The sequence below is a fragment of the Pituophis catenifer genome, unplaced genomic scaffold, assembly GCF_029215685.1.
Source record: "Pituophis catenifer annectens isolate HBS135680 unplaced genomic scaffold, rPitCat1.0.hap2 SCAF_4, whole genome shotgun sequence".
Classification (NCBI taxonomy): domain Eukaryota; kingdom Metazoa; phylum Chordata; class Lepidosauria; order Squamata; family Colubridae; genus Pituophis; species Pituophis catenifer.
Genome location: NW_027256884.1, coordinates 52,994,130 through 53,013,269, shown reverse-complemented (window position 1 = coordinate 53,013,269; position 19,140 = coordinate 52,994,130). Strand labels below are relative to the sequence as shown.

General features: G+C 45.1%; 1 protein-coding gene across 1 annotated transcript in view; it reads left to right on the top strand.

Annotated features, from left to right (window-relative positions):
• MAP7D2 (MAP7 domain containing 2) overlaps nucleotides 1–13,869 on the top strand; it is a 129,599-nt gene extending 115,730 nt beyond the window's left edge. Inside the window, exons 14-15 of the mRNA XM_070943244.1 lie at nucleotides 3,254–3,440; nucleotides 13,620–13,869. Of these exons, the coding sequence (XP_070799345.1) occupies nucleotides 3,254–3,440; nucleotides 13,620–13,869 (437 nt within the window). The remainder of the gene's footprint in view (nucleotides 1–3,253; nucleotides 3,441–13,619) is intronic.
• The last annotated feature ends 5,271 nt before the right edge of the window (nucleotides 13,870–19,140 follow it).

Here is a 19,140-nt window from a genome sequence, read left to right as displayed (position 1 = left end):
ACTACTGGTTCACCCAAACCAGGGTGAACTGGTAGAAACCCACCATTGACACACACTAATACAAATGAAGACTGAAGTTATTTAGGCAATGGATGCTATAGTTGCAATATTTCCAATCTAAACAAGAAACAATAACCAGTTGTATTACTGGTTAGTCCCTGAGACATTTGGGGCATCTGACAAGCAAAGGAGTTAAGCTTTGCAAAAATTTGGGACACAAGAAACAGTGCTTACCTATACTAATCAACTTGTTGTTTTCTACCTGCTCTGGCTAATAATCATCTGTTTCCTAAAAGATATATCCAGAGAGTAGCTCTCTTCCTGGTTTAGTTTGATTAAATCAGGAAGATATTCTAGATCAGCCCTGCTCCTCCTTATAGTGAGTCAAGACTCTGTCTGCACATTGTTATTTAAGTAATATTAGTAGGCATGTATCTTACCTGGAATGATCACAACTCTCTGAATTTAATTAATTTGTTAATTGACTTTGAGTGTAGCAGGATTTCCATTCCAAGCAGGTCCCTATGCAGGAATAAAAGATTATAGAAGCTGAGGCAGTGATGGTAATTACACAGAAGCATTAATTTCCTTACGAGATTTGCTAGGTTAGCAGTAAAGTACCAGGAGTAGCTAGACCTAGGGCTAAATCTTACACACAAACACATACACACACTTACAGAGTTAGAAAAAAGACCTTTCCCTTTTTTGCAATGAGGAAAAAGGAAAGAACTCAAAATCAGGTCCAACATTAGACAATTTTTTTCCTCATATTATCTGCAACCTCGCTTGTCATGCAGTATTATCACAAAAGCCAAGAGTAAGATTGGCACAATTTACACTGCTTGACCTGCTTGAAAGTTAACTTTTCTGTTCCTCCCTCAGAACTAGAACTGGGGATGCTCTACAGTGAGGAATCCTAGTATTTTTTATTTTGCGGAAGCTTAAGACTCACTGCCCCTGGCCCCAGTTGTCTGGCAATTTTTTATTTTGTCCTAGGCAAGACTTTCATTGCCTTCTTTTGTGTGACACCATTAGAACAATTTATTCTATTGAGAGAGCTTCCTCTTTCTCCCAAACTGTGAGAGGCCTAAAACAGATCTCAGAGGTCAGTAAAAGAAAATACTATTAGCAACAGTACATACATCTTACATAATGGCTTTTTGAAGAGTTCAAGGACTTGCCTGCTGTCTAGATAATTTTATAGCCTTTGTAGTTCTAAAGACATGGCTCAAACTCAGCTCAGCTATTAAAACATAGTTTAAGACTGTACAGTGCTTTGGATTTGAGGGGCAAAATGTTATTTTCTCACAACTGAAAGAAACAGTGCCTTCTTCCAGAACTTTGTGACTGTTCTTTGCAACTGTATCTGATCCAAATAAAAGGTATTTTTGGTTTAGGAACCGTCAACAGGTGCTATGTGCACACCCATGCACTCTCTAAAGAACCTTTTTTCTTTTGAATCCAAAATGTTGCACAGCCTAGTAAAGCAGTGTTTACTTTTTATTGGCATTACATACTTTCTTGACTTAAGGAACCCCTGGAATGCCAGGAAGACCCAGCTCTCTATAATTTATAAATATTTATCTAACACTTCTGTGATGACAGATTTTCTTCTTGTAGTAGCGGATATCAGATTAAATGTTCAATTTGCCCTACAGGCATATAGGATTCTACCTAGTTATTCTAACATAAGGGCAAACAGAACTAAGACACTTCTTTTAACTGATATTTGCATGCTTTTTCTTCTTTGTCCTTTTTGTTTGTTTATTACTTGCATTGATGTCATTTACCACAGCCCCTAAAAACTGCTCCAGTTTTGCAACGAAGTGCTTTTCCTCAGATAGTTATAGCACTGTTTTATAGCTCTTCCCCAAACCTGAAGCAGCTACTTCATATATTTTTACTATATTTGCACTGTGTCCAAGAGGAAATTTTTATTTATTTATTCATTTATTTATTTATTTATTTATTTTCACATTTTTAACTGCCCAGCTTTCTCAGATATGTATGAAGTTGTAGAAAGGTCTCTCATTCTTAGCTGAGATCATGAGATATTTCATTTTGCTTTGCTTTTCTCAAAGCTGTATTCAGAATGAGTACCCAAACATCCACCTCAGTTTAGAAGTTATGTATACTGCCTTTGAACATACTATTGGAGGATACTTTCACTCACTGTAGAAAAACAGGTGATTGTATTCTTCTACAGCAGGTGGAAGATATTTACCCTGGGTGGAGATGTTTGAGTGCTAGGAATGTAGCAATTCCTGCTTCTTATGGTAATTAAAAGCAATTCCTGCTTTTAATAAGTATAGCCTGTGTTCTAATAGAGACTTGAGAGTTGGTTTGGAACACCTTTTCTCAACCTGGCTGCCTTCAAGTCATGTAAACTCTGTCTTCCAGAATTGCCCAATCAATATTGTAATTGCTGGTAATACGGGTTTAAAGTCTACACCTCTTAAGAACCTCCAGATGGGGGAAGATTGAGTTGGAAGAATTATTGCCTGTTTGATGTAATGTTTATCTATATATTCGGTGGGAATTTCTCTTATGTAGGAAAATGTATGTATGATTTGCATAAGGCCTACCAATTGAAATTAGTGGGAGAACCAATTCATGTTTTAGCCACCTGAAAATTAAACCTCTTGCATTAAATTTAGTTTTTAAGAGAGAAATATTGAACACATGCTGATGATATGGGACTCCAGTAACTTAAAGCCTGTCCTTATGTATTAAATGTATTATATGAGCACAGATTTTCATGTGAGAATACTTTTTGAAAAATTGGAAGGCTTTTAATCCAGGAGAACGCATACTTAAAATTAATGGCTTGTCTTTCTCCAGCAATTTCTTTTTTCCAATCCATCTACTCTTAGTGGCTAAATTTCTGCTATTAGATTCTCCTTTTGTAAAGGGGAAGACAGAGGAGGATTAACTGTAAAAAAGAGAAATGGAGAAATAACATTCAAAAGAGGAGCTGCTGCTTTTAGTTTCAAATTTCACTGGGAATAATATCAGATATCTTATAATAAATGTATTATCTATTCAGTTCTTCAATGACATATATTTAATTTTTCAGGCTTGCCTATTTTAATTCCTTTTACATTTCTGCTTTAAATTTTGTCTAGCCAACTCAGGAATACTATATAATAAAGTATTCTATGGAATAACGTGAGTAAACCTGATGGATTTGTGAGAGTTGGAAACTTGTGGGAAATTTTTAAAATCACATTTTCTAATGTGACTCTTTTTGCAGAAATTAATGGAGTAACAAATTGCAAAAATCCTAAAGGTTTTGAATGTGCTGTGTCTGAATCTTTTCCTCCTGAAGTATTTTCTAATGGTCGTAAGCCACTTATGGGCCTTATTCAACTAAATGCAATGGATGGAAAATCTCACAGCTTGGATGAGTCAACAGATGAAGTTCAGTCTATGGATGTGAGGTACATAATACATTTTCAGAAATGATATTAATCTAAAGAAGGTAGCAATTCATTTTCTTGAATTTGTCAGGTCCACATCGTGACCTGCCATTCTGTTGGGGTGGGGGTGGGGAGGTTGTCTGCTGGCATTTTTCGCATGCTTTTGCTGTAATTGCCTGGGAATTAGGGAGGGGAATTTTCTTCAGAGACAGAGCAAGACTCCACCCCAGCTGGTTCCAGCCTGGATTCAAAACCATCATGCCCTAAGAGTTAACTGTTATCTGCCTAGCATCTCAGTGTTCTCAGAACAACTTTGCAACATCACATTGGCTGCTGGTGGAATGGTCAGTGGGATTTCATTTGGGGAAACTGAAAAATTGATTTGTATTTTATGTGGGCTTTTTCATATTTTGCCTGACTTTGCTGCAAAAACATTCTCTCAGTAAAAGTTCTTTTGATTCAACTCAATGGAGTCAAGAATCTTGCTTTCGTGAGGGACCAGCTGGGGCAGGTCCTTACATTAGGCAAAATCTGCAAAGTCAGTCAACCCAGAAAGGCATACTGCCCTATCATGGGGACTGTTCACACCATGTCTGCCCAAGGCAGTGACCAGGAAGAAGCTGAGTGCTGTGGAGAAGCATCGTCTAGGCCTCCCCTCGGGCTGGACATTTCTGAGTGGATGGAAGAGGTCAGGAGCCTAGGAGATTCGTTGAGATTCAGGTAGTCCATTGGTGTTGGAAAGAAGGAAGACTGGGAAGGAATAACCAGAGGGGCGACCATCACCTGAGATGGCTAATGGCAAGAAGGGCAACTGGAGCTGGAAGAGCTTGAGGGCGAGGAGGAGGAAGGTGGAAAAACTGGTCATGCCAACATGCTGATGAAGCAAGCCATATGGTTCATGATGCATGCCTTCCAAACCCTGAAAGCACACAAGCCACATGCCATGGCTGCCACCAGTGAGGCCCAGCAGACCCAAGATAAGGAAGATGGGGGACGAGCGTCAGCATTAGACACCATGGCAGGGGTTTCAGCAACCCCAGCTGCCATAACTGCAGTGCTAAGGAAGGCCGCCAGGGCTGCTGCCTGGCAGGAGCTGGCCAACTGACAACAAAGAGCTGGAACACCTCACCCATTGGTGTGAAATTGGATGGGAACCCTCAATAACTGGGGTTCTTCCTGGCCCATGTTCTGATGTACATGCAAGAATATGGGCCGGAGATCCCTACTGAGGGCGCCAGAAGTTAATCCTGGCAGTGGAAGGGGTCGCAGCAAACTGGATAGTGACATTCCACAATGCGAAAGCACTGGAGCTGAAAAATTTTGATCGCTTCATGATGGCCCTTACTTGGCATTTCAAATACCCCCCAGCCGACCGCAAAGCAAGGGACCACATCAAAACTGCATCAAGGCTGCAGGGTGGTGGCAGAGTACACCGAGGAATTATGTGACCTGGCATGCCAACTCAGTGACTGGCTGGAGGAAATCCTCATTAACTGTTTCAAAGATGGGCTGAACGATGACCTGTACAAGGGTATTCAGCAAAAAAATATTCGGACGAACAACCCCCTCACCCACCGACCAGACGACTCTGCCATAGAGATCCTACCCGGGGCTAAATTGCCTAAGAGAGTTAGATGAACTGTGGGTGTTCATTGACAAAAATCTGGCCTGCAGGTTCATTCAACCAGTCTGATCATGAGTAGCAGCCCCTGTCCTGCTTTGTGAAAAGAAGGATGGGATGTTTGTTCTTGTTGTGGCTCCATTGCCTGAGCCTGGGCTATCGACAGATGCAGACTCTGAGAGTGAGGGAGAGGAGTTGGTAAGGCCTCCCTCTCCAGGACCCTCCTCTCTGGCAATGCCTCCGGAGGACACCGAAGGCCAAACGATAGGCTCAGAGCCAAGCACGTCCCCGCAGCCACAGGTGGACAGCGACGAAGAAGATAAGTCCTGGCTAGACCATCAGCAGAAGTGCAGAGAGAAGCGTGTGCAGCAGAGGGGAAGGCGTGCCAGAGATTAGCTGAGTCACTGGACCACACCCCACAGGGTATATCTGTGGGTGTGGTTGCCGGTTCAGTTTGTGACGAGCAAAAACTGGAAATAATCCATGATCTCTGAGTTACTGGACTTTGCCTGCTTTATCGGACTGCATTTGAATTAATCCTTGTATTGTTGAAACTCTGCCTGTTTTATCGGAATGCTTGCAGTCTAATCTTTGTTTTGTGTGAGTAAAGTCTGAATTGGCAGCTAGCCACTGGGTTGCTGCCAGCTTTATCTTCAAAGAGTTTTGTCATGTGGCTTATTAACTCCGGGCTGTCTGTGGGGGTGCGTGTGTGGTACGGGGACAGAACATCTTGCTCGTCACCCCAAACATTAACTCATCTCTAACCAAGATGGACCCACAACTGCAGCAAATAATACAACAACTACAAGCTGATAATCAGCTCCTGCAGCAGCAAGTCGGCCAGCTAACTGCGCAGCTGGCTTTGGGAAATGCTCCTACAGCTGTCCCACCACCTCCTCCTCCGTCGGAAATGCCCTATCAATGTGCCAGATAAGTTCTCTGGGCAGCAGGAGATGTTCCCGGCCTTCATGGGACAATGCCAACTGTTTATGGCTATGAGGCCAGAGGACTTTCCGGATGACCGGGCTCGGGTGGCATTCGTAATTAACCTCCTCTCTGGCAATGCCGCCCGATGGGCCATGCCCCTATTGCTGCAGAATAGCCCCTTGTTGGCAGATTATCAGGGCTTTTGGCAACATCTGAGGGTGATGTACGAGGACCCCCTGAAGACTCAGGCAGCAGCCAGGCGCCTCAAGGACCTCCATCAAGGGAAGCACCCCCTGCAGAAATATGTGGCTGAATTTCGGCTTCTGGGCCAGGACTCTGACTGGAACGATGCAGCATTAAGGGACGCTTTCCAGGATGGCCTCTCCGACAACCTGCAGGACGAGCTGGTTTGGGTGGAGGCGCCTCAGACCCTCGATGCCCACATAATGCAGTGTCTGCGCATTGATGCCCGCTTCCAATGGCACAAGATCCGCCGGCCCGTCCAGGAACCCCCGACTGTTTCTGCACCCCTGCGTCCCGCACCGACAGTGTCCCGGGTCACCCCGCGTTTCGTGGCAACCGCGGAGGAGCCCGTGGAGCTGGGAGTGGCCCGATCTCGCCTGACAGTCCAGGAGCGAATGCGGAGATGCCAAGGGGGATTGTGCCTCTATTGCTGCGAGGCTGGACATTTTGCCGCCTCCTGCCCCAGGAAGTGCAGTGGGGCGCTCATGCCTGTTCCTGAATGTCGGTGGGACCAGCCGGGAAACGGGGCAGGCCCGGCCTGCGGGAAACCTTAGGCCGGGCACGTATTAATGCCCTGCCTGATTCAGCGGATGTGGACTCTGGGCCCCCTCGACACCTGATCCTGGACACCCGGGTGTTGTTGGCCAACCGGTCGGAGGGGCTTCAGGCACATGCGCTGGTGGACTCAGGCCACCACAAACTTTATGGACCAGGCCTTCGTGGACCATTTTGCGGTCCCCTTGGTTCCAGTAGACCCTCCGTTGAGGGTCAAGACTATTGATGGGCGGGAACTTGTAGCGGGGCCCATTAAGTTCGCGACTCAGCCTTTGTGCCTCGCCATTGGGGCCCACGAGGAAGCAATCCAATTTTATGTGACGGCAGACCTGCATTTCCCGCTGGTCCTGGGGATGGCCTGGCTTCGGGCCCATGATCCACAGGTGGCCTGGCTGAGGAACGCCATCTCCTTCCCGAGCCTGCAGTGCCTTGACCACATCTGCCACACCTGTGCTGGCCAGGACGTCTCCACCCCTGCCGTCTCCTTGCCTCCTGAGCTGATGCCCTTCGTCGACATGTTCAGCGAAAAGGAGGCGGACCGCTTACCCCCCATCGACCCTATGATTGCCCGGTGGATCTGTTGCCCAACGCGCCACTGCCCGCGGGACGCCTGTATGCCATGTCTGAGCCCGAGTTGGCCGCCCTACGGGACTTCCTGGACAAAAACTTGGCCCGAGGGTTCATCCGGTCTTCATCCTCCCCTCTCTCAGCCCCAGTCCTCTTCGTGAAGAAGAAGACGGGGGACTTATGTCTGTGCTGCGACTACCAGCGGTTAAACGCAATCACCATGCGGAATCGCTACGACCCTGCAGCTCATCCCAGAGCTGATGGAGAGGTTGCGGGAGGCCTCGATTTTCACCAAGCTCGACCTCTGAGGGGCCTACAACCTGATGCAGATACGAGAGGGGGACGAGTGGAAGACGGCATTTAGCACCCAATACGGTCACTTCGAGTATACCATCATGCCGTTCGGGTTGACCAACGCCCCCGCAGTCTTCCAGCATCTGATGAACAACGTGTTCTGGGACATGTTGGATCGGTTCATGATCATTTACCTGGATGACATTTTGATTTATTCCCGGTCCCAGGAAAGCCACATCCAGCATGTCTGCCAGGTTCTGCAGCGCCTGCGGGAGCACCAACTCTATGCGAAGTTGGAGAAATGTTTCTTCTTCCAGACTTCCATAGAGTTCCTTGGGCACATCATCTTCCCCGAAGGCATCGCCATGGACCCGCGCAAGGTGGAGGCCTTGCGTAGTTGGGAACCCCCTCGTCAGGTGAAGGACATCCAGCGTCTGTTGGGGTTTGCCAACTACTACCGAACCTTCATCACGGGCTTCGCCAACTTGACCTCGCCGCTGATCCAGCTCCTTCGGAAGAAGGTTCCGTTCCAGTGGGGTCCCCCGTAGCAACAGGCCTTCGAGGTCCTGAAACAGGCCTTCATCACGGAACCTGTCCTGAGGCACCCCGATCCACATCGTCCGTTCGTGGTCGAGACGGATGCATCCAATGTGGCGATTGGGGCGGTGCTGTTACAGGCCCCGGCAGATGATGGCATTCTTTTTCCCTGCGCATATTACTCCCAGAAACTCAATCCTTCCGAGCACAACCACACCATCTGGGAGAAAGAGTTGCTGGCTATCAAGGCCGCGTTTGAGGCTTGGCGGCATCATCTCGAGGGGGCCTGACACCAGGTGGAGGTGCGGATGGACCATCAGAACCTGGAGCATCTCACGACCGCTAGGAAGTTGAACCAGCGGCAGATCCGGTGGTCGTTGTTTTTCGCCCGGTTCAACTTCCACATGACTTATATCCTGAGTGGCCACAACTTGAGGGCGGATGCCTTGTCCCGCAAGCCGGAGTACTTCTGCCCGAAGGACTCCCTTCCTCCACAGACGGTGCTGCCAGCGGAATCCTTGGCCATGGTCCAGGAACCAACGGACTTGCGGGCTCAGGTGCGGGAAGCGCAGCGCCAGGACGACTGGTCTCAACAGCGGAAGGCGGACGTTGGCCCCGCCTCCCCATGGACTTTGGAGGAGGGCTTAATGAAGCACCGAGGCCGGTTGTACGTGCCCACGAGTCCGCTCCAAGCTCTTGTCATGAACCAGTGCCATGACGACCCCACGGCGGGACATTTCGGATTCTTTAAGACGCTGAATCTGGTGACACGGACATTTCGGTGGCCTCAGGTACGGCACGACATGCACACGTACGTGACGTCCTGTGTGACGTGCTGACAGGCCAAAGCCGCGTCCGGCCCACCTCCTGGACTTCTCCAGCCGCTGTGTTGCTTTATCGGACTGCATTTGAATTAATCCTTGTATTGTTGAAACTCTGCCTGTTTTATCGGAATGCTTGCAGTCTAATCTTTGTTTTGTGTGAGTAAAGTCTGAATTGGCAGCTAGCCACTGGGTTGCTGCCAGCTTTATCTTCAAAGAGTTTTGTCATGTGGCTTATTAACTCCGAGCCGTCTGTGGGGGTGCGTGTGTGGTACGGGGACAGAACAGTTCTATGGGTGGATTATAGAGGACTAAATGCTGTTTCTTTGGAGAACATCTACCACTGATGAAAGACATGCTAGCCCATTTGGTCAAAGGCAAAATATTCACTAAATTGGACCTGTGAGCAGCCTACTGTCATGTGAGAATCGGGGAGGGGGATGAGTGAAAAACTGCATTCAACTGCCCTTTGGAATACTTCCATTTTAGAGTCCTCCCTTTTGGCTTCCAGAGCACCTTGGCAGTGTTTATGCAGTTGATAAATGAGGTTCTTCACCAGCACCTGTATAAAGGGATACTAGTGTTCAGGAAATACAATTATATTGATGATAACTGATTTATTTTCTAAGCAGGTGCATTTTGTCCCCTGTCAGAAGATTCCCTTAGCAGAGGATTTGGGCAAACTATTTTTACACCATGTCTACAGGCTACAAGGAGCACCCCAACTTGTCATTTCAGATAGAGGGGTGTAATTCACCTCTAAGTTTTGGGGAGCTTTTCTTTACCTGCTTGGTACTGACCAAGGACTTAGCTCAATTCACCACCCCCAAACTAATGCCACTGATGATTGAGGGGGAACAGCATTTTGAAATCCAAAAAACCCTAGATTCCCGTAAGCATAGGGGACCCTTCATTACTTAATGGCATGGAAAGATTTCCCATCAGCTCAGAATGAGTGGACTGACCATCGCCTTGTTAAAGCCCCTAAACTTTTAAAACACCATAACTTTGAAAACACTGGTGGTCATGGGGGATTTCAACCTGCCGTTGGCCGGTGAGGCGTCTGAGGTGGCCCGGGAGTTCATGGCTTCCATGACGGCCTTGGACCCGACACAACTAATTCATGGCCCCACTCACACGGGAGGACACACTCTGGACTTAGTTTTTGTCTCTGGTCAGTGGTTGAATGGCCAGGTTATAGGGGATATAGCTATTGAACCCCTGTCATGGTCTGACCATTCTCTCCTGAGGCTGGACTTTCTGACCGCTGCACCCCACTGCAGGGAGGTGGAACCGATTAGGTGGTTCCACCCCAGGCACCTGATGGATCCGGAGAGATTCCAGAGGGAGGTTGGGCCATTTCCTGAGGCTTTGGCTCACGACCTGACTGAAGATCTGGTGGCCGCCTGGGATAGGACGGCCGCCGGGGCTTTGGATCGTGTCGTGCCTTTGCGGCCTCTGACCCAGTGTCGCACCTGCCCAGCTTCTTGGTTCACCGAGGAGCTGAGGGGGATGAAATGCCGGAAAAGACGCCTAAAGAGTGGTTGGAGGGCCAGTTGCTCGGAATCCGATCAAACACTAATTAGGTCTCATATTAAGACCTATGTAGTGGCGATAAAAGCGGCAAAGTGTGATTACTTTTCCGCTCTTATTGCATCGGCAGATAACCGCCCAGCTGCCTTGTTTAGAGTGACCCGCTCCCTCCTACATCAGGGAGCGTGGGAGGACCCCTTGCAAGGGCAGGCTGAGGATTTTGCACAGTATCTGCATGATAAAATCACTCAGATTCGGAAAGGCTTGGACTCTGACTGGGTAGATTCCAGCGGGATGGCTGAGGCAGGTCTTGAGAATGTTATCTGGGACGAGTTCGATCCTGTGACTCCTGAGGACGTGGACAGGATTCTGGGGAGGTTAAACGCAACCACATGTTTACTGGACCTGTGTCCCTCCTGACTGGTACTGGCTACCCGGGAGGTTACACAAGGCTGGCTCCAGAGGATTATAAATGCTTCTTTGGGGGACGGTTTCCTGCCGCCTGCTTTGAAAGAGGCGGTGGTGAGGCCCCTCCTTAAGGAGCCTTCTCTGGATCCGGCTGTTATGGCTAACTACTGTCCTGTCTCCACCCTTCACTTTATTGCGAAGGTTGTTGAGAGTGTGGTTGCGCAACAGCTCCCGCAGTACCTGGATGAAACCGTCTATCTAGACCCGTGCCAGTCCGGCTTCAGGCCTGGGTACAGCACGGAAACGGCATTGGTCGCGTTGGTTGATGATCTCTGGAGGGCTCGGGATAGGGGTTGCTCCTCTGTTCTGGTCCTATTAGATGTCTCAGCGGCTTTTGATACCATCGACCATGGTATCATGCTGCACCGGCTGGAGGGATTGGGGGTGGGAGGCACCGTGTTGTGGTGGTTCTCCTCCTATCTCTCTGACCGGTTGCAGTTTGTGTTGACAGGGGGGCAGAGATCGACCTCGAGGCACCTTGTTTGTGGGGTGCCACAAGGGTCGGTCCTCTCGCCACTCCTGTTCAACATTTATGTGAAGCCGCTGGGTGAGATCATCCGTGGATTTGGGGTGCGATGCCATCTGTATGCTGATGACACTCAGCTATACATCTCCACCCCAAACCACCCCAATGATGCCCTTGAAGTGATGTCCCAGTGTCTGGAGGCCGTGCGGGTCTGGATGGGTAGGAACAGGCTTCGACTCAACCCTTCCAAGACCGAGTGGCTGTGGATGCCGGCATCCCGATATAGTCAGCTGGCGCCATCGCTGGCTATTGGGGGTGAGTCATTGACTCCCACAGAGGGGGCTCGCAACTTGGGCGTCCTCCTGGACACATGGCTGTCTTTAGAAGAGCATATGACGGCCGTGGCCAGGGGGGCTTTTTATCAGGTTCGCCTGATACGCCAGTTGCGCCCCTTTCTGAGTCGGGATTCCTTATGCACAGTCACTCACGCTCTCGTTACTTCTCGCCTGGACTACGCTAATGCTCTCTACATAGGGCTCCCCTTGAAGAGCACCCGGAGGCTCCAACTGGTCCAGAATGCGGCCGCGCAGGTGATCACGGGAGCGACATGGCACTCCCATATAACACCTCTCCTGCGCGAGCTGCACTGGCTCCCGGTGGTCTTCCGGGTGCGCTTCAAGGTGTTGGTTCTCACCTTTAAAGCGCTCCATGGCTTAGGGCCGGGGTATTTACGAGACCGCCTGCTGCTACCGATAACCTCTCACCGGCCAATATGCTCTCACAGAGAGGGCCTCCTCAGGGTGCCGTGGGTCAAGCAATGTCAGCTGGCGGCCCCCAGGGGGAGAGCCTTCTCTGTGGGAGCACCCGCCCTCTGGAACGAGCTACCTCCCAGAATACGACTGATTCCGGATCTCCACACTTTCCGTAAGGCCCTGAAGACGTTTTTATTTCAGCAAGCCGGCCTGGCCTGAATAGGTTTTAGGTTTTTTTTTTTAATTGTATTGCTAGGGGTTTTAAATTGGGGCAGCCGTTTAATTTAATTTATTTTTAATTATTTTAACTTTTATATTGTATGTTATTTTAATTCTCGGCTGTTCACCGCCCTGAGTCCCTTCGGGGAGAAGGGCGGGATATAAATTTAATAAATAAATAAATAAATAAAATAAATAATCAGTATTCCATAATCAGTATTCTGACAAACCTAAATGACATTTTTCCTGTTTTATGTTTCTTCTCTCCCTGTTTGGATTTTTCTTCTCCAGGACTAATGTCGCTGTTCAGGGGGAAGCATGTCAGGTCCACATCGTATCCTGCCATTCTGTTGGAAGGGGTGGGTGGGAAGGCTGGCTGGCTGGTTGCTGGCATTTTTCACATGCTTTTGCTGTAATTGCCTGGGAATTAGGGAGGGGGGATTGCCTTCAGTGACAAAGCAGACTACCTCCCAGCCATTCCAGCCTAGATTCAAGGCTGTCATGCCTTGAGAGTTAACTTACCTGCCTAGCACCTCAGTGTTCTCAAAACAATCTTGCATCATCACATTGGCTGCCGGTGAACTGGTCAGGGGGGTTGGGGTTGGGAAAATTGAAGAATTGCTTTGTATTTTGCACAGGCTTTTTCAGATTTTGCCTGACTTTACTGCAACCACACTCTTTCAGTAAAAGTTCTTTTGATTCAGCTCAATGGAGTCAAGTCTTACTTTCCTGAGGGACTAGCTGGGGCAGGCCCTTATAGGATTATGATATATCAGAGGGTTAGTCACTGCAACCTGGCACTGATTCTTTTAAACATTCTTGTTTCAGTGAAAAAGGCTTAGTTAATAAATCCCTTCCTTGTCTTTTGTTCTTTTATTTTCACCATCACCTGAAAATAAATGTTTTATATTCAAAGTATCAAATGTATTTAATGTCAGTAAATATAATATATAAATACTATGCATCAGAAGAAGATTCCAGTGTGTCATATTGCTTAAGAATTTAAGATAGCAGGTTCTTTCGGTTCAAGGCTTAATATATACCTAATACATATTCTCTTATCCTATTATTCTTCCATTTTAAAATAAGTGAGATAAAATCATGTTTCTAATCACATAAAGACAGTTTTATTGTCATACTTATATATGTTAAGATATACAGCAATACCTTGATTCTTTCCTTTCTTCCTTTCTATAGTCCTGCTTCAAAAGAAGAACTTATATCTGTCCCTGAATTTTCACCATTTAATGAAACGATGCCAGGAATTACTTTGGACCAAAATGGATCAAATAATAGGAAGGCTCTTGAAGAACTACTAGATTTTACTGGCCAGGCCACTTACCCAAAATTAACAAGTGAAAGTATTAGCATAGATGATTGTAATAAAAATTTGATTGATGGATTTAATAGCCCAGGCCAAGAGACAACATTAAGTACCTTGTGTTGACAAATACATCACTACATAGCAATAAGGTATGGTCCAGGGGTAGGTTCTAAATTTTTTTACTACTGGTTCTGTGGGCGTGGCTTATTTTGTGGGCGTTGCTTGGAGGTCATGTGACTAGGTGGGCGTGGCTAGCTGGTCAGAGTCATTTCTGGAAGGTCCTCGCACTTACGACCTGACTCATTTGTTTGCTTTTAACACTGATCAGCTGTAGGACATCCCTTTGAAGCCCCGCAGCAAGAGTTTAAACAGTTTTTTTCCCTCTAGTCATCAGCTGGGACTCAGGAGGCAGCAATAGATTGGGGGTGGGACCAAATAAAAGGTAAGAATAACGTGGGGGGGTGGGGGGGTGGGAGGACAGGGGGGGAGAACCAGTTCGGTGACGTCATATCGTCACCGCTACCGGCTCGGCCGAACCGGACCAAACCGGGAGGAACCCACCACTGGTATGGTCCTTTCATAGAATACAACCATTCAGCTTTCTTTTCCAATCAAAAGTTTTTTGACAGATATCAATTCATTTCTTTCTTTAAAAATAAGCGACTATGTTGTTTTTTGTCTTGCCTATATTTTCCCTTGTTATGTTAAGCACAGCCACATTGGGGGAGGTGGGGGATGAAAAAGAAAAATTATAAACCAGAAAGGTTTCTGGTGATGGCAGAAAAGCAAATAAATTCCATCAAGTCTCAGTCATCCAGGTCATGGTTGCCCCAAAGTTGCTTTTTCAGAAGGCAATTAGACTTTCTTGTTTTTTCTTTGAAGACATTGCGCTTCTCATCCAAGAAGCTTCTGTCAGAGCTGAAGAAGCTTCTGTCAGAGCTGAAGATCCACTTCTTGGATGAGAAGTGAAATGTCTTCAAAGAAAAACCAGAAAGTCCAGTTGCCTCTTGAAAAAGCAACTTTGGGACACTTTTAAAGAGAATGTATGCAGTTTATATATATAAATTCCATTCATAGGAGATGCACTTGGTTTATCTAGGGATATCTGTCTATATCCTTGCATCAATTTACTTAATCTAAAAACAGTGATGTACTATAAAATCCAAAAATGAATCCTAAAATGTACGTCAAAGAATCTTGTGCCCTTTATACTGTTGTATAAAGGTTAACAAACTTAACTTAGCAAAAGCATTTATGGATTGCCAAATTAGGTACATAGAATATTACCTGCCATCACAATGGATGGTAGAGATCAAAATGGTAAATAAGGAGTAAGATAGATGTAGTAATTTGTAAACTGATTAACTATATAACATGATAAGACCTGTTTTGCTACTGGAAGTTCAGATGCATGAATAATGATGGCTCAACTATTCAAGGATAACATCCGTATTTGTGATTTCTTTGCTCAAGATTCAGTACTTTTGAGTATACTCACTGTATTTCTCTTTCTAATTGGCAGAGGAAATTGAGAAAATAGAACACTCTCAATGCTACTACTGTCAGTAAAATAAGAGCCTGTCCTTTTAACAAGCTGCTGCAGTCTGCAACACTGGATACCACCAATTCTGCACTGAATTTACAGTTTTCCCAAATGCATTGCTGAGTAGTCACTCGATAAAAAGCAGGATTTTTTAATGGTTTGAGGAGTTTTTGTGGGAGTTTTGTTTAGAATATGGTCTAGTGAAAATGTGTGTCCTAAACATCTCTCAATGGATTCCATTTATTTTAAAAGAAAAAATTGCCAATATGGTTGTTTTTACTGAAGGACCATCTTAATATCATTTTATAAGTATTTCACTGAAGATCTATAACTGAAAAGGTTTGAAAAATAATATGCAACTGTTGGAATCCAACTGTCTTGAAGACAGTATAGAATTAGAATTATCCATCAACATGTGACACATAACAAATTTTATGTTGTTTTAATCAATAATTTAGTTAGCATTATGCTGTGATGACGATATATGCTAAAATTAGAAGGTCTTTATTACATGGGTCTAAAACATATTTAAGTTTGTTCCTTTGGGACAAAATATAGCTACATTTAATTATGTATATTATACTGCTTCATAAGCCTGTATTAATGGATCAAAACTGAAATGTTTATATTGAAAATGTATCAGTTCTCAATATCAGACTTCATAAATCACTGGAATTCTGAAACTCAGCATTGTAATAACATAATATATACACATGGCAACATACTAAGATGTAATTACGAATGCAGAAAATTATACTTATTCAACATGATAAACTGTTAGGATCTTTCACTTGACAAATGTGACTGAAGAAAGGTTTTTGAGATAATTGGTATTTTAAAATATATGAAGAGCATGACATAGCTCAGACAAGCATTTTAATAACTGTTGCTTTTAACAAGAATTAAGCTCTTATTTAGGTTTTTCTTGTTAAAAATCAATGGAACTTGTATAGATTTAATTTATCTTGGAATTTGGCATAAGGGATTTCAAATTTCATTGACCTCTTTAATGCTATAGTCTGTGTTGCCCAGAGAGGTCACATTTTGTCCTATTCTATATAAGAAAAATGTTGCTAAAGCTAATGAATTTTTTTATGTTGATGTGTGTTAAACTATAACTCTCTTCTTGTGTCTTTAAAAAAGTGACCCATTTAATAATTAAACAAGCTACAAAAATAAGTGACAATATACATTATTGCTTACAGATGTATTTCCACAAAAGTAATTCCTTGATGGCTTGCAATATGTTGTAGCATGGTATAGTGTCTTTCAAGTTAATCCTGCAATTCCCATTTTACATAATAAAATATATCAACCTATCATATATGGCTATAATATTGTGATGGTGGTATTTTTGTCCTTGTTCGAGAAATCAATTCATGCCAGTTGTGTATGTTCCATCAAAATATAGAAATCCTTATTTGAAGCATGTAGTTTTGCTTGTGTGTGTTCATTTCTATAAGGTTTCCCAAATATCAGTCTTCTATTCATTTAATATTCTTTCCTCAGCAGTATTGGAAGGCAGATTCAAGAAGATATCCTTCAGTTGTAGAACCTGCCTTCTGGCTCAAGTCATTAAAACCCTGGAGACAAATATAACTAGCAGCCTAATTAGGAACACTCCTGGTTAGCATAACAATATGTTACATATTTTCTGAACTAAGAAGACCCAAGTTGCTGAGTTGTATTATCCCTGTAGCAGGGGTGGGTTCTAATTTTTTTTACTACCAGTTCTGTGGGCGTGGCTTATTTTGTGGGTGTGGTTTGATGGTCATGTGACAATTCTTTAGGATTTAGCAGAGGTACTGGTCTACCAGGCTTTTAACTGCTTGCAGAGCTGTACTGGTCTACCCATTTGTTCTTGGAGCGTTCCAGTCTACCCATTTGTTTTGGGAGGCACCGGTCTACCCATTTGTTTTTCGAGCGCACTGGTCTAGCACCACACTGCCTTTTAACACTGATCAGCTTTAGGGCGGTCCTTTGAAGCCCCGCGGCAAGAGTTTAAACAGTTTTTTCCCTTCCTGGGACTCGGGAGGCAGCAAATAGATTGGGGGCGGGGCCAAATAAAAGGTAAGAATAACACTGGGGGAGAGGGCGGGAGGGCCCAGCTCCCAAACAAAGAGAACTGGTTTGGTGACATCATATCATCACCACTACTGGCTCGGCCGAACCGGGAGGAACCCACCATTGCCCTTAGGACTACCATAAGTACCTGCATAAGAATGGATCCTACTTATAGTATCCTAGTCAGCTGTCACCTCACTCTCACTTGTGTTTCAATACAATGCAGTGACAGTATGCCATGAATCATGGAAAGGGTGGATGGAAGGGGAGTTGCTTGAGGGAAAGTGAAAGCACTGCTTGGGGAAAGTGAGAGTGACTGCTATATCCCCCCCCCCCAACCAGACACTGCTTGCTGTATCAACCTGAACATTGTTTCAAGGTCACCCAGCTGGGAGAAGAATGCAGTTGCATACCAACCAGTGGTGAAATGTAAAATGTGTTACTAAGGGTTCTGTGGGAGTGGCTTGGTTGTGGGGTAATGTGACTGGGTGGGTGTGGCCAACATTTTTTTTTACTTTTAAAAGCATATTTTCTACAACCTCTTGTAAAAAAAATGCTTTTAAAAGGCTCTGACAATCCCAGCTGAGCCGCGCGATCATCAGAGGCTTTTTTTTTTAACTTTTAAAAGCATTTTTTCGGCCGAAGAAAAAATGCTTTTAAAAGTAAAAAAAAAAAAGCCTCTGATGATCACGCGGCTCAGCTGGACATGGGGGGGGGAGCAGGGATTTTTGCAGTTCTCTGAACCACCCGCCACCATCTCTACCGGATCAGGCGATCCAGTCCGAACCAGGAACATTTCACCCCTGATACCAACCCATGCTTGAAGTGACCATTCTCAAAACTTCTTGCTTGAATCTGATTGGTCGGGGGAGTGTTAGTGATGGGAAGCAGCTAAGGGAGGGAAAAATTGAACTCAGGGATTTGATTCTCAGTTCTGGCTATGCACTATTGCAATGCACTTGACTTCTAATAAAAATATACCTTTCTCAACAAATAGAGCAAAGGATCATTTCTATTTAGAGATTTTAAGTTGAAGCAGGTTGTTATGGGGTTGTGTTGCTTTTAATCTTTATCTCTATGTGCTTCTATGAGGTGTTTCCGGTTCCTGGGTGTTGCCCTTGAAGATGCTTTATAAGCGTTGTTTGTTAGTTTTACTTTGTTAATAAAAGCTTATCCGAAACATGGTGTCAGAAGTGGTTCAGTCCTGAAAGTGGAGCGTTTGAAGTAAGAAATATAGCACCATGGCAGATAATATACCACTGCCGCAACCCCATGCGAGTAAGTGAGGACTCTAGCACTAATTGGGAAAACTTTATTTATTTATTTATTTATTTATTTATTTATTTATTCAAATTTCTATACCGCCCTTCTCCTTTCGGACTCAGGGCGGTGAACAGCCAGATAAAAACATCTATACAAACATCACAGTTAAAAATAAAGTTAAAATAATTTATAAATTTGGCCCATAATTTAAAACTTGTCAATTAAAATAAATATTAAAATTTTTAAAACTAACCCTAAAATCAGGACAGACCGGCTAGCTGAAAAAAATAAGTTTTTAGGGCCCGACGAAAAATCCGGAGGTCGGAGATCACTCGTATCTCTGGGGGTAGATTGTTCCATAGGGTAGGTGCCACCACAGAGAAGGCTCTCCTCCTGGGGGTCGTCAGCCGGCATTAGGGCAGAGTTTGAAGATTACTCTTTGGCGACAGGCCTAAATGATAAGCCGGCAGCAGTAAAGCTGCCACATTAAGAAGATTGATGGGTGCAGAATGTCTTCATGTTTA